The sequence below is a fragment of the Carassius carassius genome, chromosome 10 (genome assembly GCF_963082965.1).
Source record: "Carassius carassius chromosome 10, fCarCar2.1, whole genome shotgun sequence".
Taxonomy (NCBI): Eukaryota; Metazoa; Chordata; class Actinopteri; order Cypriniformes; family Cyprinidae; genus Carassius; species Carassius carassius.
The window spans coordinates 751623-764208 of record NC_081764.1 but is presented as its reverse complement, the minus strand read 5'-3'; the positions used below and the strand labels follow the sequence as shown (position 1 = coordinate 764208).

The window sequence follows — 12586 nt, the reverse complement described above, 5'->3', positions numbered from 1 at the left end:
ACAGACTCAGTCTGCCATGCATTACATATAGGATTTAATGCATTCATTTCATGCAATTCAAAATTGAAATGCATTATTTCGCAAAAGAAGCATTAGAACTGTCGAGTGTCTCTGAGGTGAGTCATTACTGAATGAAACCACGGATCTGAACGAATCAAGTGAGTCATTGATTCAGTGAATCATTCATAAAGACAGCCACTTGCTTCGTTTCTGAATGAATGAGGCGTTTGAATGAATCGGTTGAGTGAATGATTCAGTGACTCACTCATTACCTAATGGCACTTTGAGTTGGATATTTAGAATATCATTTAATTTAAGAAATCATATATGAATGTTTACTTTTTCTAAAAAGTTTAAATTTACCCATTTATTATAATTATGCATTGTTGAATCATCTAAAAAAATGTTTTTATTTTTTTTGTCATAGTTAACTATAATGACCCTGGATTCAGCCAAAACCACAAAAAATTTAAAACCTATTATATTATAGCAATTATCTCTAAATGTAGTCATGTTTCATTTACTCTACCAGAGTTAAGACCCAATCACACCAATAACGATAAGGTTAACTATAATAACTAAATTATCGTCCTAACACACAATAACGTTTTTTTATCATGCTGCAGTTTTGTCGTCCGCCGCTTTAAATGCTTGAGCTGATGGATTCTGATTGGCTGTCTATTGTTTTGGAAATGTGCAAAAGTTGCAGTATCATTGCTCTTGATGTGAACGAGCCTTTAGTCTTTAAGAAGTACGATCATGATGTAAACACAAAAGCGCTGATTAGTGATGTTGTTTATTAGTGGTTAATTAACTGAGATTTAGCTGACGATGGCAAACCAGCGTTCTGGCATCAGAAATCTTGATTGTGTTTCTGCTTGCACCAGTACATAAAATTATTGGCTATGTCATGTCGCCTACTACCTGTGTCAGTCTAGAAGGAATAAAGAGACATGATTGGTGTGTTCATCTCCACGAGCGAGCGACTAAGACAGAATGAATGGAGAGAGAGAGAGATGGGCGTGACGAGGAGAAGTGTTTGTTCTGCCCTCCAAACACACACATTTGGGTAACTTGGGTGATTCACAGACGTGTGTGTGTGTGATTGGGGTACGGGGCAGATGTGCACCTCATAGGGCGGAGGGAGATCTATTCTCTCTTGGTGACAGAGCCTGTTGCCATGGAGCTCCTCGTGCTATTGGAGGAGGCCTCGTCCAATGGGGCGTCAGTTTCATCATTGAGAATTTTCTCTCCGTCTCAAGTGAGGATTGCATAAGGCTTGTAAAGGGAGCCAAAACAGGCCCAGATCTGAACCTGACACACTTATATTTAGAGAATAAAAGATGGGCTGAACGATGTGTCTCCCACACAGCCTCGGCTCTCCACTGATGCATGCTGGTCCAGCAGAGCGCTGTTTGTGTTATTTCTGGATCCCAGTTCGTTTTCTTATTGATCAGAGTTTCGTCTGATTGTGTAACGTACTGTAGCATTCCCAAGGGCACACGATGCAGATGTATCTGGACATCAGCAGTAACAAGATTCAGTGCATTTGATTGAATTTGTGACTTTTTGTCTCAGTTTGGGTTTTGAATAAATGCTTAGATGTTAGTTTTGTAGAGGAAAGTTGGGCAGAAAAAGCATTATGATATGTTCCTATATGTTCCTCCGGCACTAGTGTTTAAAAGCATGCAACAATGCAGTTTTGAGATTGTTGCATTACCTGCACAGTAAGTGTGCATTTCATTTCTGTTGTTCTGTGCTTATTTCATTTTAAAAATAAATATTCTTTATTGTGTAAAAAAATAAGGTTCTTTAGATTATTAAAATGGTTCTTTTAATAACTATTCACTGAAAGGTTGTTTGGGTGACCAGAAATGCTGCTTCAAAAAAAAAAAAAAAAAATATATATATATATATATATATAATTGATAAATGCTTACAGACTCACATTTTCATGTTTTTGGGTTTCAAAGAAGTAGTTGTCATAAATGGGTAAACTTATACAGTTGTGAGTTCTATATCAAATATCAAAATTCCGTTTGCTCTAATGGCAAAAGAAAAATGCATGATGGCATTTCCAAATTAAATTGAAATTATTTTTTTTTCAAATACTGACAAAGCTAATAAAGAGATAAAATAAAGAACATTATATAACCGTTTAGAATCTGTGAGATATAATAAAAATAACAATACAAGTGAACACACAAAAATAATACATGAACATAATAATAACAAAAACAAAGAACATTTGAGCAGTGACATGACATTGCAGAAAAGCTTTTTTCCTTTATTTTCTCAAGTTTAAAAGGGTTTAAAGTGCATCTTAAGATCAGTGTTGCAGTGTTGGATAGTTCACCCAAAAATGAAGATTCTGTCATCGTTGACCAAATAGTCAGCGGTAGCCATTGACTTCCATAGTATAGAAAACCTCCTCTGGAAGTCAATGGCTGCTGGCATCTCTTTTAGTTAAATTTAAAGGTACAATAACACCATATGTACTGCTATAAATTTACATCATGTAAAAAATAAAAATATATTTGCGTCAGATTACTGGAATGCACACTTCTTTAAGTGCATTTTTTGGGAACTCAAACAAACCAGCAGGTTCTTGTGCAGAACCTGTGTGTAGTGATATTGATTGAGATTATGATCTGGAGACGGGACCCCCTGCAGACCCACATCTCTCTCTCTCTCTCTCTCTCTCTCTCTCTCTCTCTCTCTCTCTCTCTCTCTCTCTCTCGCTGTATGTTGTAGTGCTCGTTCGCTCTGGTATCGTCAGGTCATGTGACGTCATCCTCCTCCTCGCAGCCCACTCTCTCCTGTGGGACCGACTCTGACTCATCTCTCCCTCCTCTGCTGTTCTTTCACTCCATGCTTCCTTCCCTTCGTTCATTATTGGTTTCCTCACTCACTCCGTCCTTCAGTCTGCTCTGTCGCTCGCCTCTCGATCTGTTAAAGCAGGGAACCCTTTCGGTGACGCATTTTCCCTGCAGTTCAGTGTGTTACAGCGATCTGACATCAATGAGCGCACACACACACACACACACACACACACACACACACACACACAGGCAGTGTTCTAAAACCACAGCACAGTGTCACAAGAAGTCCATCGCTCTCTTTCTAACACTTTTTCTTTCTTCTTGTGTGCAATCAGTTTGTTTTAAGTGAGTCTTGTTGAAACATTTCATTTAAATTTTAATTTGTGTATTTAACAGGCAATTTTATCCAAAGCAGAACAAAAGCAATTCGTCAAAGAGCCAACAAAGTAAAATAAAATTCAATTATGTGTCCATTGATATTATTTTGCACATCTTTTTCATTCATTGCATTCACACGTCAAAGATGCATTTTGACACTTTAAGATGTGTATTAAAACATTCTGAGTTTTTTCTGTTTTTTAGCTTGATTTATAAATGGTGTTTTCATCTGGCTTTCATATTCATTCTTTTTTCTCCTTCCTTAGTTTTTTAAATGGCTTGCATTAAGCAACTAAAACCCTTATAAAATATATTAAGAACAAAATCATGATGCATTTTCACATTTAGTTAGATGCTGTTTCTTTGAGAGACTGAGACTGCCTTGCAGATGATAAATAAATAAATACATGAATATTGGTTTATTTAATATTTTTATGCATGTATTTTATGTATTAATTTCTTCATAATGTAAATTTTCTTATCCATCTTTGGCAGAAAGTTAATTTTGTATTTGAATTAGGTCTGAATAAATGAAAAATATTTTTTGTGTGTGTGTTCGCATTGTAAATAGTATGTAAAACATGCCTTATTTATTTGAGCTATTTATGACTATATTCTATGCTTTTCTACTCCGAACAAAGATGATATTTTTTGTACTATTTTCTTGCATATGTGCTCTATTTGCTTGTACCGCGGTGAATGCACACATTGAGGTAATTTGACACATTTGAGTGTGTTGTCATCAAAGCAGTCTTAAGTGGGTCACTGTGTGTGTGTGTGTGTGTGTGTGTGTGTAGCACATGTGTGCACAGCTGCTCTGGTGTGTTGTATAATGTGCCAGTGCATGACAGATATTGGTTTATTTTTATCCAGCACCATTAAGGTGGTCCGGCTGAGCGATGCACTCCACTTTACACCTACAGTCATTAGTGTTTGCCTCTGATTCATGTTTAACTCTCTCTTGAACACAAGCAGCTGAAACTGACGTCTGTGTCTCCTTGGCAACAGAAGGAGAGAGAGAGATTTATCCATTCACTCATTTAGAGCTCTTCATCTTCTTCATCTGCTTCAGTTGATTCTTAAGGATGGCTGCAGCGCCCGTGCCCGTGTGTGTGTGTGTGTGTGTGATTGGTCGGTGGTGTCATGTGCTGCTGGTGACGTGGTTTCTGCAGTCGGGAATCCCATCTCTCTCTCTCCACCCGTCTGCTTCAGTCTCTCTGCAGTATGACGTCAGCGCTGGAGTTTCCTCCGCTCTCTCGCTTCAGTCACGTCGCTGCTGCATTATGCGCTTCTACTTGTGGGCTTTTAAAAACATTTCCTGGTTTCTACAGGTCTGATGTGTTTATGGACAAATGCTCAAATGCCACACTTCAGGCATTCCTGTCTTTATGATGTAAAAATCACATCCTGAGTGTGTGTGTGTGAAGTGTGCAGTGTGTGAACGCTCTGCTTTCAGAAAGCTTGCATGACCTACATTCAGCCAAATGTAGATGCACTGTATCCCACAATGCAATGCAGGAGGCAATCTTCTATTTCAAGTATGATGAATGAACAAGAAACGATGGCATCTTTGATCTCGTCGTCCTTCACTCAGTATTTGGTCAGACTGACATTTATACAAAGAAACAATGAATCTAAATTTTTTTTGTACAAGTTCTTTTTTTTTTTTCTTGCATCAATTGCACTCAAATCATATTCATTAAAGTGCTTTTATTCCATGGTCTGTCTGAATACTGGATTCTGATTGGCTGGCAGGTATGCAGTAAAACAGTTTAATGCACAGCTAGTTCCAGGTCAGTTTAATCACCGTTCCATAATAATGCGCTGCTTTAATTTATGCACACTAACCAACACACATGACTTGCGCACGCACACACACACAAATATTTTGGCTAGCCGTGCATTAAAGGATTTTAAATGTACTTTGCATCTGGCAGTTCTTTGCCTCCACGTTGTGCATTTAACATCATTTAATGCACAGCTAGCTGTTGATTATCCCTTACATACACACTGTTTCTGTTCAGTAAATTTCCCATAACTTTGTATAATATCTGCATATACATCATTCTGTCTGTGCCTGGTGTAATTAAATTTTTTATTGTATTTTATATATAAACTGTGTTTAATATTGCATACTACTTTTTTTAACCTAGTAGGCGGTATATACTGCACATTCTTCAGTACACACGCAGGTGCATTCAGCCCTAGAGATATTCATAGCGTCTGCTGCCGTATTCACAATTAAACATGTGTATCTTGAGTTAATCTGTTTATATTGTGCTTTCCGTCTCCTCTAAGCAGTGTTTCTCTCCAGCAGGTGGAGCTGTGACGGTTGTGTGGACGCAGGGAAACTGAGAAGACGCTAGTTCACCATGACGTCTCCCTCGCCCTCATCTCAACCATAGGAACACACACACACACACACACACACACACACACGCAGAGGAACACACACCATCACACTACAGCCCAGGTGTGTCAGGTAAAGACTGATTGAACATATACTGATGACCAAAAGATCTATTCTGCATCTTCTCCTCCCCACGCGCTTGTGATGTGTTCGTCTGTGGTTCAGGGTTTGTGAGGTGTGTGCTTTGAGGGATCATGTCTGTGGTCTTCACACCCGACGGGATGAAGGAGGGCGACGGCTCTCTGTCCACCGATGCTTCTGTGGGCATCCGTGGGAAAAGCAGCCCGACGGCTCCCACAAAAGACGCCAACTCCGACTGCACAGAACCTGATGACAACCTCTCCCAGGACGCACAGGTGGGAAACAAACACTAGGAAGGAGACGTCAGACTTTCCTTACTGTCTTCCTCAAATCTGCATTTATTTAGATACAGATAGATTAGTGTTCACGCGTTTGGGTCGATTAGACTTTTATTGTTTTAAAAGTCTCTTCTGTGAGGTGCATTTGTTTGATCAAAAATACATCAAAAATTGTGAAATATTATTACAATTTCAAATAGATGTTTTCTATTTGAATATCTGTTAAAATTGTAATTTATTTCTCTGTATTTTCAGCATCATTACTCCAGTCTTCAGTGTCACATGATCTTCAGAAATCATTCTCATGCTCAAGAAACATTTCTGATTATCAATGTTGAAAACAGTTAGAAATAGTGATAGTTTTTATTTTTCAGGATTCGCAGCTGAACAGAAAGTTCAAAAGAACAGCATTTATTAGAAATGGAAATCTTTCGTATCATTATAAATGTCTTTGCTGTCTCTATTGACCAACAAAATGCATCTTTGCCGAATCAAAATATTAATTTATTTAAAAAAAATTGGGAAAGTAGTGTACATACCGTTAGATTTCAGAATTAATGAAAGTAAAACAGGTTAAAACTTAAAAAAAAAAAAAAAGTTTTATGCCTTGACATGCAAAACTCAATCTAAAACTGTTGGATCTGGCAAAACTAATTTCAGTGAACTGGATGACCAGTTACAGCACCACAAATATATATTATGTTTTATATAATTTCCTGATACACAAGTACATTTTGATGTTGATTAAAAGCTACTTTCTGTTGAGTATCTGTCATTTTCCCGCAGAGGTTTTGTTTGGTGCTGAAGTTCATCATTAATGAATGATTTTAAATCACTAATAAATGTTTTGGTCTTTCCCTGCAGCGGCGCTGTCAGAATCACGGCCACACTAGGAAACGAGCAAAGGTAAAGCATGTGACGACACACAGCATGTGTAGTTCAGTCCTAAACACGAGTTTAACCTCGACTCTACCGACTCGACTATCATCTGGTTTATGCATTACTTTTCAATGCAAAAATCATATTTAACATCTCAATTGTACGCAATTAAAATTAAATAACAAAGATATCCAAAAGTATATATAAAAAAATTATCAAATAAAACATAAATGGTCAGTGCATTAATAGGGTTTCTCTTTCCTTTTAAAATGAGAGGCAACCACTGCATTTTAATCACAATCCAAACGAAGATGCTGCATGTATTCAACATGAGCAGTTTTTAATCTAAATTAGATTGTATAATTTAGAAATTTGAAGAAAAAACAGATGGTTTGACTTCAGTTTTGTGAAACTCTGAAATATCTGTATGAAAGCGTAACAGCAGACGAGCTGAACGAGACGCAGATCCACTCTCTGCCAGCAGGTGGAGCTTAAAGCGTTTCCTTGGTTACCGCCGTAAACAAAGCAGCGCTGCACTTATGAACAGCAATGATACACTGTTTCCTTGGTTACCGCTGTAAACAAAGCAGCGCTGCACTTATGAACAGCAATGATACACTGTTTCCTTGGTTACCGCTGTAAACAAAGCAGCGCTGCACTTATGAACAGCAGTGATACACTGTTTCCTTGGTTACCGCTGTAAACAAAGCAGTGCTGCACTTATGAACAGCAGTGATACACTGTTTCCTTGGTTACCGCTGTAAACAAAGCAGCGCTGCACTTATGAACAGCAATGATACACTGTTTCATTGGTTACCGCTGTAAACAAAGCAGCGCTGCACTTATGAACAGCAATGATACACTGTTTCCTTGGTTACCGCTGTAAACAAAGCAGCGCTGCACTTATGAACAGCAGTGATACACTGTTTCCTTGGTTACCGCTGTAAACAAAGCAGTGCTGCACTTATGAACAGCAGTGATACACTGTTTCCTTGGTTACCGCTGTAAACAAAGCAGCGCTGCACTTATGAACAGCAATGATAGACTGTTTCATTGGTTACCGCTGTAAACAAAGCAGCGCTGCACTTATGAACAGCAATGATACACTGTTTCATTGGTTACCGCTGTAAACAAAGCAGCGCTGCACTTATGATCAGCAATGATACAGCATTTCCTTGGTTACCGCTGTAAACAAAGCAGCGCTGCACTTATGAACAGCAGTGATACACTGTTTCCTTGGTTACCGTTGTAAACAAAGCAGCGCTGCACTTATGAACAGCAATGATACAGAGTTTCCTTGGTTACCGCTGTAAACAAAGCAGCGCTGCAATTAATAATATTGATAGTTCATCGTCTAGCTGACTACGTCTTGTATTATTATTATTATTTTTTCTTTTTTTTTTTCTTCTAAAATCCTGTCAAACATGCACAAACTACTAGCTACTACTAAATATTGTAGCAACATAATTTTCTGTAAAGTCGCTTTGTAACGATTTGTATTGTAAAAAGCGCTATACAAATAAACTTGAATTGAATTGAACTTAACAGCAATGATAGACTGTTTCCTTGGTTACCGCTGTAAACAAAGCAGCGCTGCACTTATGAACAGCAATGATACACTGTTTCCTTGGTTACCGCTTCAAACAAAACAGCGCTGCACTTATGAACTTTAATATGCATTATACAGAGGGCAAGATGGAAAGAAAAAATACCATCTAAACTTTTCTAAAGACAGTAAGTTCCCCTCAGACTCAGATACATTCATATAAACTCCTCCCCTAATTGAATCACAATCTGTTTAGCATCTCAACCGATTTGAATCGTCACACATTTGAAATGATTTTACCAGCTGTTCTACAAACACACACACACGTATGCACAAATCGCATTTAACCATCCCTTATAAACAAAATTAAACATTGCCAAAGCATTAATGTCCATAATGAAACATAAGTGAAACGTTCAGCAAGAAATAATGCAGGACTCTATTATTTAACCATTTCTGGCCAGTTCCTATTTAGGGTATCTGAAATGATCCTTTCAGCATGATATATTTTTAAGTGCTTTTGGAATAAAATAAATGCATCTGGCTATTTCAGATTTCACTTTCTCATCGTGATTCTTGAATTGACAGACTTGCTGTCAGAGAGTTTCCCACTGGTAATTACCTATCGCATAAATACAGCATATGATTCCTCACTGTCACAGTCTCGTGTGCATCAGGAGACAATATCCAGCTTTTTTAATGAAAGGCTACGAATGCAGAAGTTTTCACGATTCAAATGTGATTTCATATCGACATTGTTCAAAACTAACAGATGTTTTTCGCTTCCATTTGCCTGAAATTTAACGTCACCTCTTTTATTTTCCGTAATGCATCTTGGCTGTGGTGTTGATGTCTGTGAACCTTCTCAGTCCTTCATTGTTTCTCTCTGTCGCAGTCGAATGCAAAGCTCAAGTTGGTGAGGAGTCTTGCAGTGTGTGAAGAATCATCAGGACCGTTTTCGACCGATGGTCCTCCAGAGTCACAGGTAAACTCTGATGGTTTTATCAACGGAAGTCGAAGCCATCGTTAGGATACGGTCATTAATACTCATGTTTTTTGTTTGAGTAGTTGCTATGCAGCTATTTGAAACAATGGTTGCTATTAATTTAAGATTCTTCTTTTAAAAAATCATTGATATATTATCAATAATAACAACCACTTTTATTTTTATCTTATAATTTTCATATAGTTCAATTAAAATAATGTTATTTTTGTCTGCGCGGAGGCTATTTCGTTTAATTAATCCATGGCACGTGATTTTTTATTTCTAAATAATGTTGTCCAGTGACTTGTTTGCATTATTTTATAGGCTGTTTTATGTTTTATTTATGTTGAAGTATTTAATGGCTTTTAATAATTAGACTTTTTTGTAATCAGGCTCTCAAAAATTATATACAAATTTGGATTTAGATTAACATATCGGTTACAGGCTTTCATATATAAAGAATTATCGGTTATCGGTATCAGCCAAAATGTTCATATCGGTTTATCTCTATTCATGTTTTTTGTTTGTTTTACCTGACTCTGGCCTTGAAGGACATCATTCAGCTACACATCAGTTGTCCGTCTGATAAAGAGGAGGAGAAATCCTCGAAAGACGAGTACGAGAATGAGGAGAGGGGAAAGGATAAAACTCCACGCAAGATGCTTTCGCGCGGTAAGACGGTCGAGTTCCTTTCTTAGTGTTTGATTTGTTGAAATGGATACAATACAGTACAATGCAGTGCAAAAGAGCTCGACAGTCGATTGTGGAATTAAAAACTTCCAAAACATTTCCATAGGGAAATAGATTTTTAGCAATAATTGATAAACCATTAAAGACAGACCTGTTGTGAGCTCCAAGGTTGTTAATCAATTGCATATGCTTTCGTTGAACCCATTCGTTCACATTAATTCAGTGTATTTTTTATATAATCGCACAATAAGCCAAATTTGTAGTGAAAAACTACATTACCCATGATGCTTTGCAGAAAATTGGAGTAGAGCGTGTAAAAGAGCAACGCAAAAATGCTCTCAAAATACTGAAATATTTTTATACAAGTTCATATTTCGGAATAAACTGAAAGATATTGCTTCTATAGATACAGCGCATAACTTTGAGTCGTTTTTAATTCGATTGAGTTATTTGCAGTTTGTAGTTCTTTCCCTTATTAAAGATAGTTGGCATGGTTCATAGTTTATAGCTCTTTAATTAAGACTTTTATGAATTCCCTATGGGAAAAATTAACAGTAATAATACTTCCGGAACAAGCTGCGCTGAAAAAGTGCATAATACTATAATAAGGTAAAAAAGAATGGCTTCTGTTGAACTCGATGACTTGAATTCACAGTGACGTTCACATCTGATTCTGACTGTTTTCCGCTCTTTTCCAGACTCCAGTCAGGAATACACTGATTCCACAGGGATAGATGTACATGAGTTCCTGGTGAACACACTGAAAAACAACCCCAGGTACGACAGACACCATCTGAAGTTCAGACACAACACTGAAATCAGACGCCGTCTCTGGTTACGCTCGGCTTTTCCTGTTCTGGCTGTGTCTCAAATCACATACTATCTGTCCTAAGTAGTATACGAGAAGAAGTGAGGCTTAAATCATAGTAGTTAGTGTGCTGAAGGAAGCCGTATTTCAGTACACAGAGAGAGAGATTGTGATAATGTGTGCATCAGCAAAGACCGTAGTGAAGTATGTGAATCTGAATGCGGCGTCGATCTCCATTTAATGCATTTAAATCCATTTTTCTGCATCAGTTTTAGCTGTAAATCCTCCTTTACTCTTTTAGAGACAGAATGATGCTGCTGAAGCTGGAACAGGATATCCTGGAGTTCATTAATGATGAGAAGTAAGTCTATATAAATACATGTATATTTAATTAAAATATTAAATATTAAATCACATATTAATAATATTAAATAGTTATTACTATTTTATACATTTTAAGCATTTCTTTGCATACAAATTTTGTGTATTTTAAAATGTATTTATATATTATTATATAATAATTTATATAATATATCTATCTATATTAAGTCAGAATTAAGTGTAATAAAATAATCAAAATTAATAAAATAATTTTAATTTTGATATATTTTGCACTAATTAGTTCATTTTATTTAAAATTTGTATTATACATAATATTATTTGTATATTATGAACAATTAAATAAAATTAAATAATAATATTTTACATAAGTATAGATATTCTCATAAATTATATAAAAGAAGTTTACATGAAAATATGTGTAATTGAAATTGTTAGTGTGTGTGTGTGTGTGTGTGTGTATATATGAGAATGTCTCTTTTCTGCCATAGTAGGCTATATGATGCTATTTTTTCAATTTATTGTGTATTTAATATCTGTTGCCCCCTTTTGGTGGTGTGTGAGCATTGCACTATTACAGTTGTTTATATGCATGGATTTCAAGGATAATTTTTTATTAAACAGTTATGCTCAGTTCTTCCTGCTGTAATATATTGAAGGCTGCTGCTGCAGAGGAAAATGCATGCCATTTCTTTACACTGAGGTTGTTTTTTCATCTATTTTTTCAGTAATCAGTATAAGAAGTTTCCTCAAATGACCTCATATCATCGCATGCTGCTGCATCGGGTCGCCGCCTACTTTGGCATGGATCACAACGTGGACCAAACAGGCAAAGCGGTCATCATCAACAAGACCAGCAACACACGCATGTAAGACAGCGCTGGACGATGGGAGGGATCATAATGCATCGTCTCTTAAAGTAATCAGACTCTGTGTGTGTTTCAGCCCCGAGCAGAGGTTCTCTGAGCACATTAAAGATGAGCGCAGCATGGACTTCCAGAAGAAGTTCATCCTGAAGCGAGACGATGCCAGCATGGATAAGGACGATAATCAGGTGTGTGTGTCGCACCGTTTCACTCTCGCATCACGTTTGAGTCGTGTTTCTGATGGTCTGGCGTCTCAGATGCGGGTCCCGCTGCAGGACGGCCGGCGCAGTAAGTCCATCGAGGAGCGAGAGGAGGAGTACCAGCGCGTCAGAGATCGCATCTTTGCACGAGAAGTACGTACACTGGCTTATAGCAATGCTTCACTCAGAAAACACACGCGTGCATTCAGCACAGATTTCAATTTCGTTATTTATTTCTATAGCATTTCTCACAATCCAGATGTTGTCAAAGCAGCTGGTTTTCTGTGGATCACCACCAGGTGGC

The 12586-nt window shown here is 37.3% G+C and overlaps 2 protein-coding genes across 2 annotated transcripts in view; one reads left to right on the top strand and one right to left on the bottom strand.

The window, feature by feature from the left end:
* LOC132151479 (PRELI domain containing protein 3B-like) overlaps nt 1–12586 on the bottom strand; it is a 401075-nt gene that overhangs the window by 61988 nt on the left and 326501 nt on the right. The window lies entirely within an intron of this gene.
* LOC132152261 (R3H domain-containing protein 2-like) overlaps nt 1–12586 on the top strand; it is a 43554-nt gene that overhangs the window by 15636 nt on the left and 15332 nt on the right. The window contains exons 2-11 of the mRNA XM_059561072.1: nt 5515–5673; nt 5776–5966; nt 6834–6875; nt 9290–9379; nt 9931–10051; nt 10768–10846; nt 11179–11238; nt 11945–12085; nt 12162–12270; nt 12340–12435. Coding sequence (XP_059417055.1) covers nt 5805–5966; nt 6834–6875; nt 9290–9379; nt 9931–10051; nt 10768–10846; nt 11179–11238; nt 11945–12085; nt 12162–12270; nt 12340–12435 — 900 coding nt within the window. The 5' untranslated portion in view covers nt 5515–5673; nt 5776–5804. The remainder of the gene's footprint in view (nt 1–5514; nt 5674–5775; nt 5967–6833; nt 6876–9289; nt 9380–9930; nt 10052–10767; nt 10847–11178; nt 11239–11944; nt 12086–12161; nt 12271–12339; nt 12436–12586) is intronic.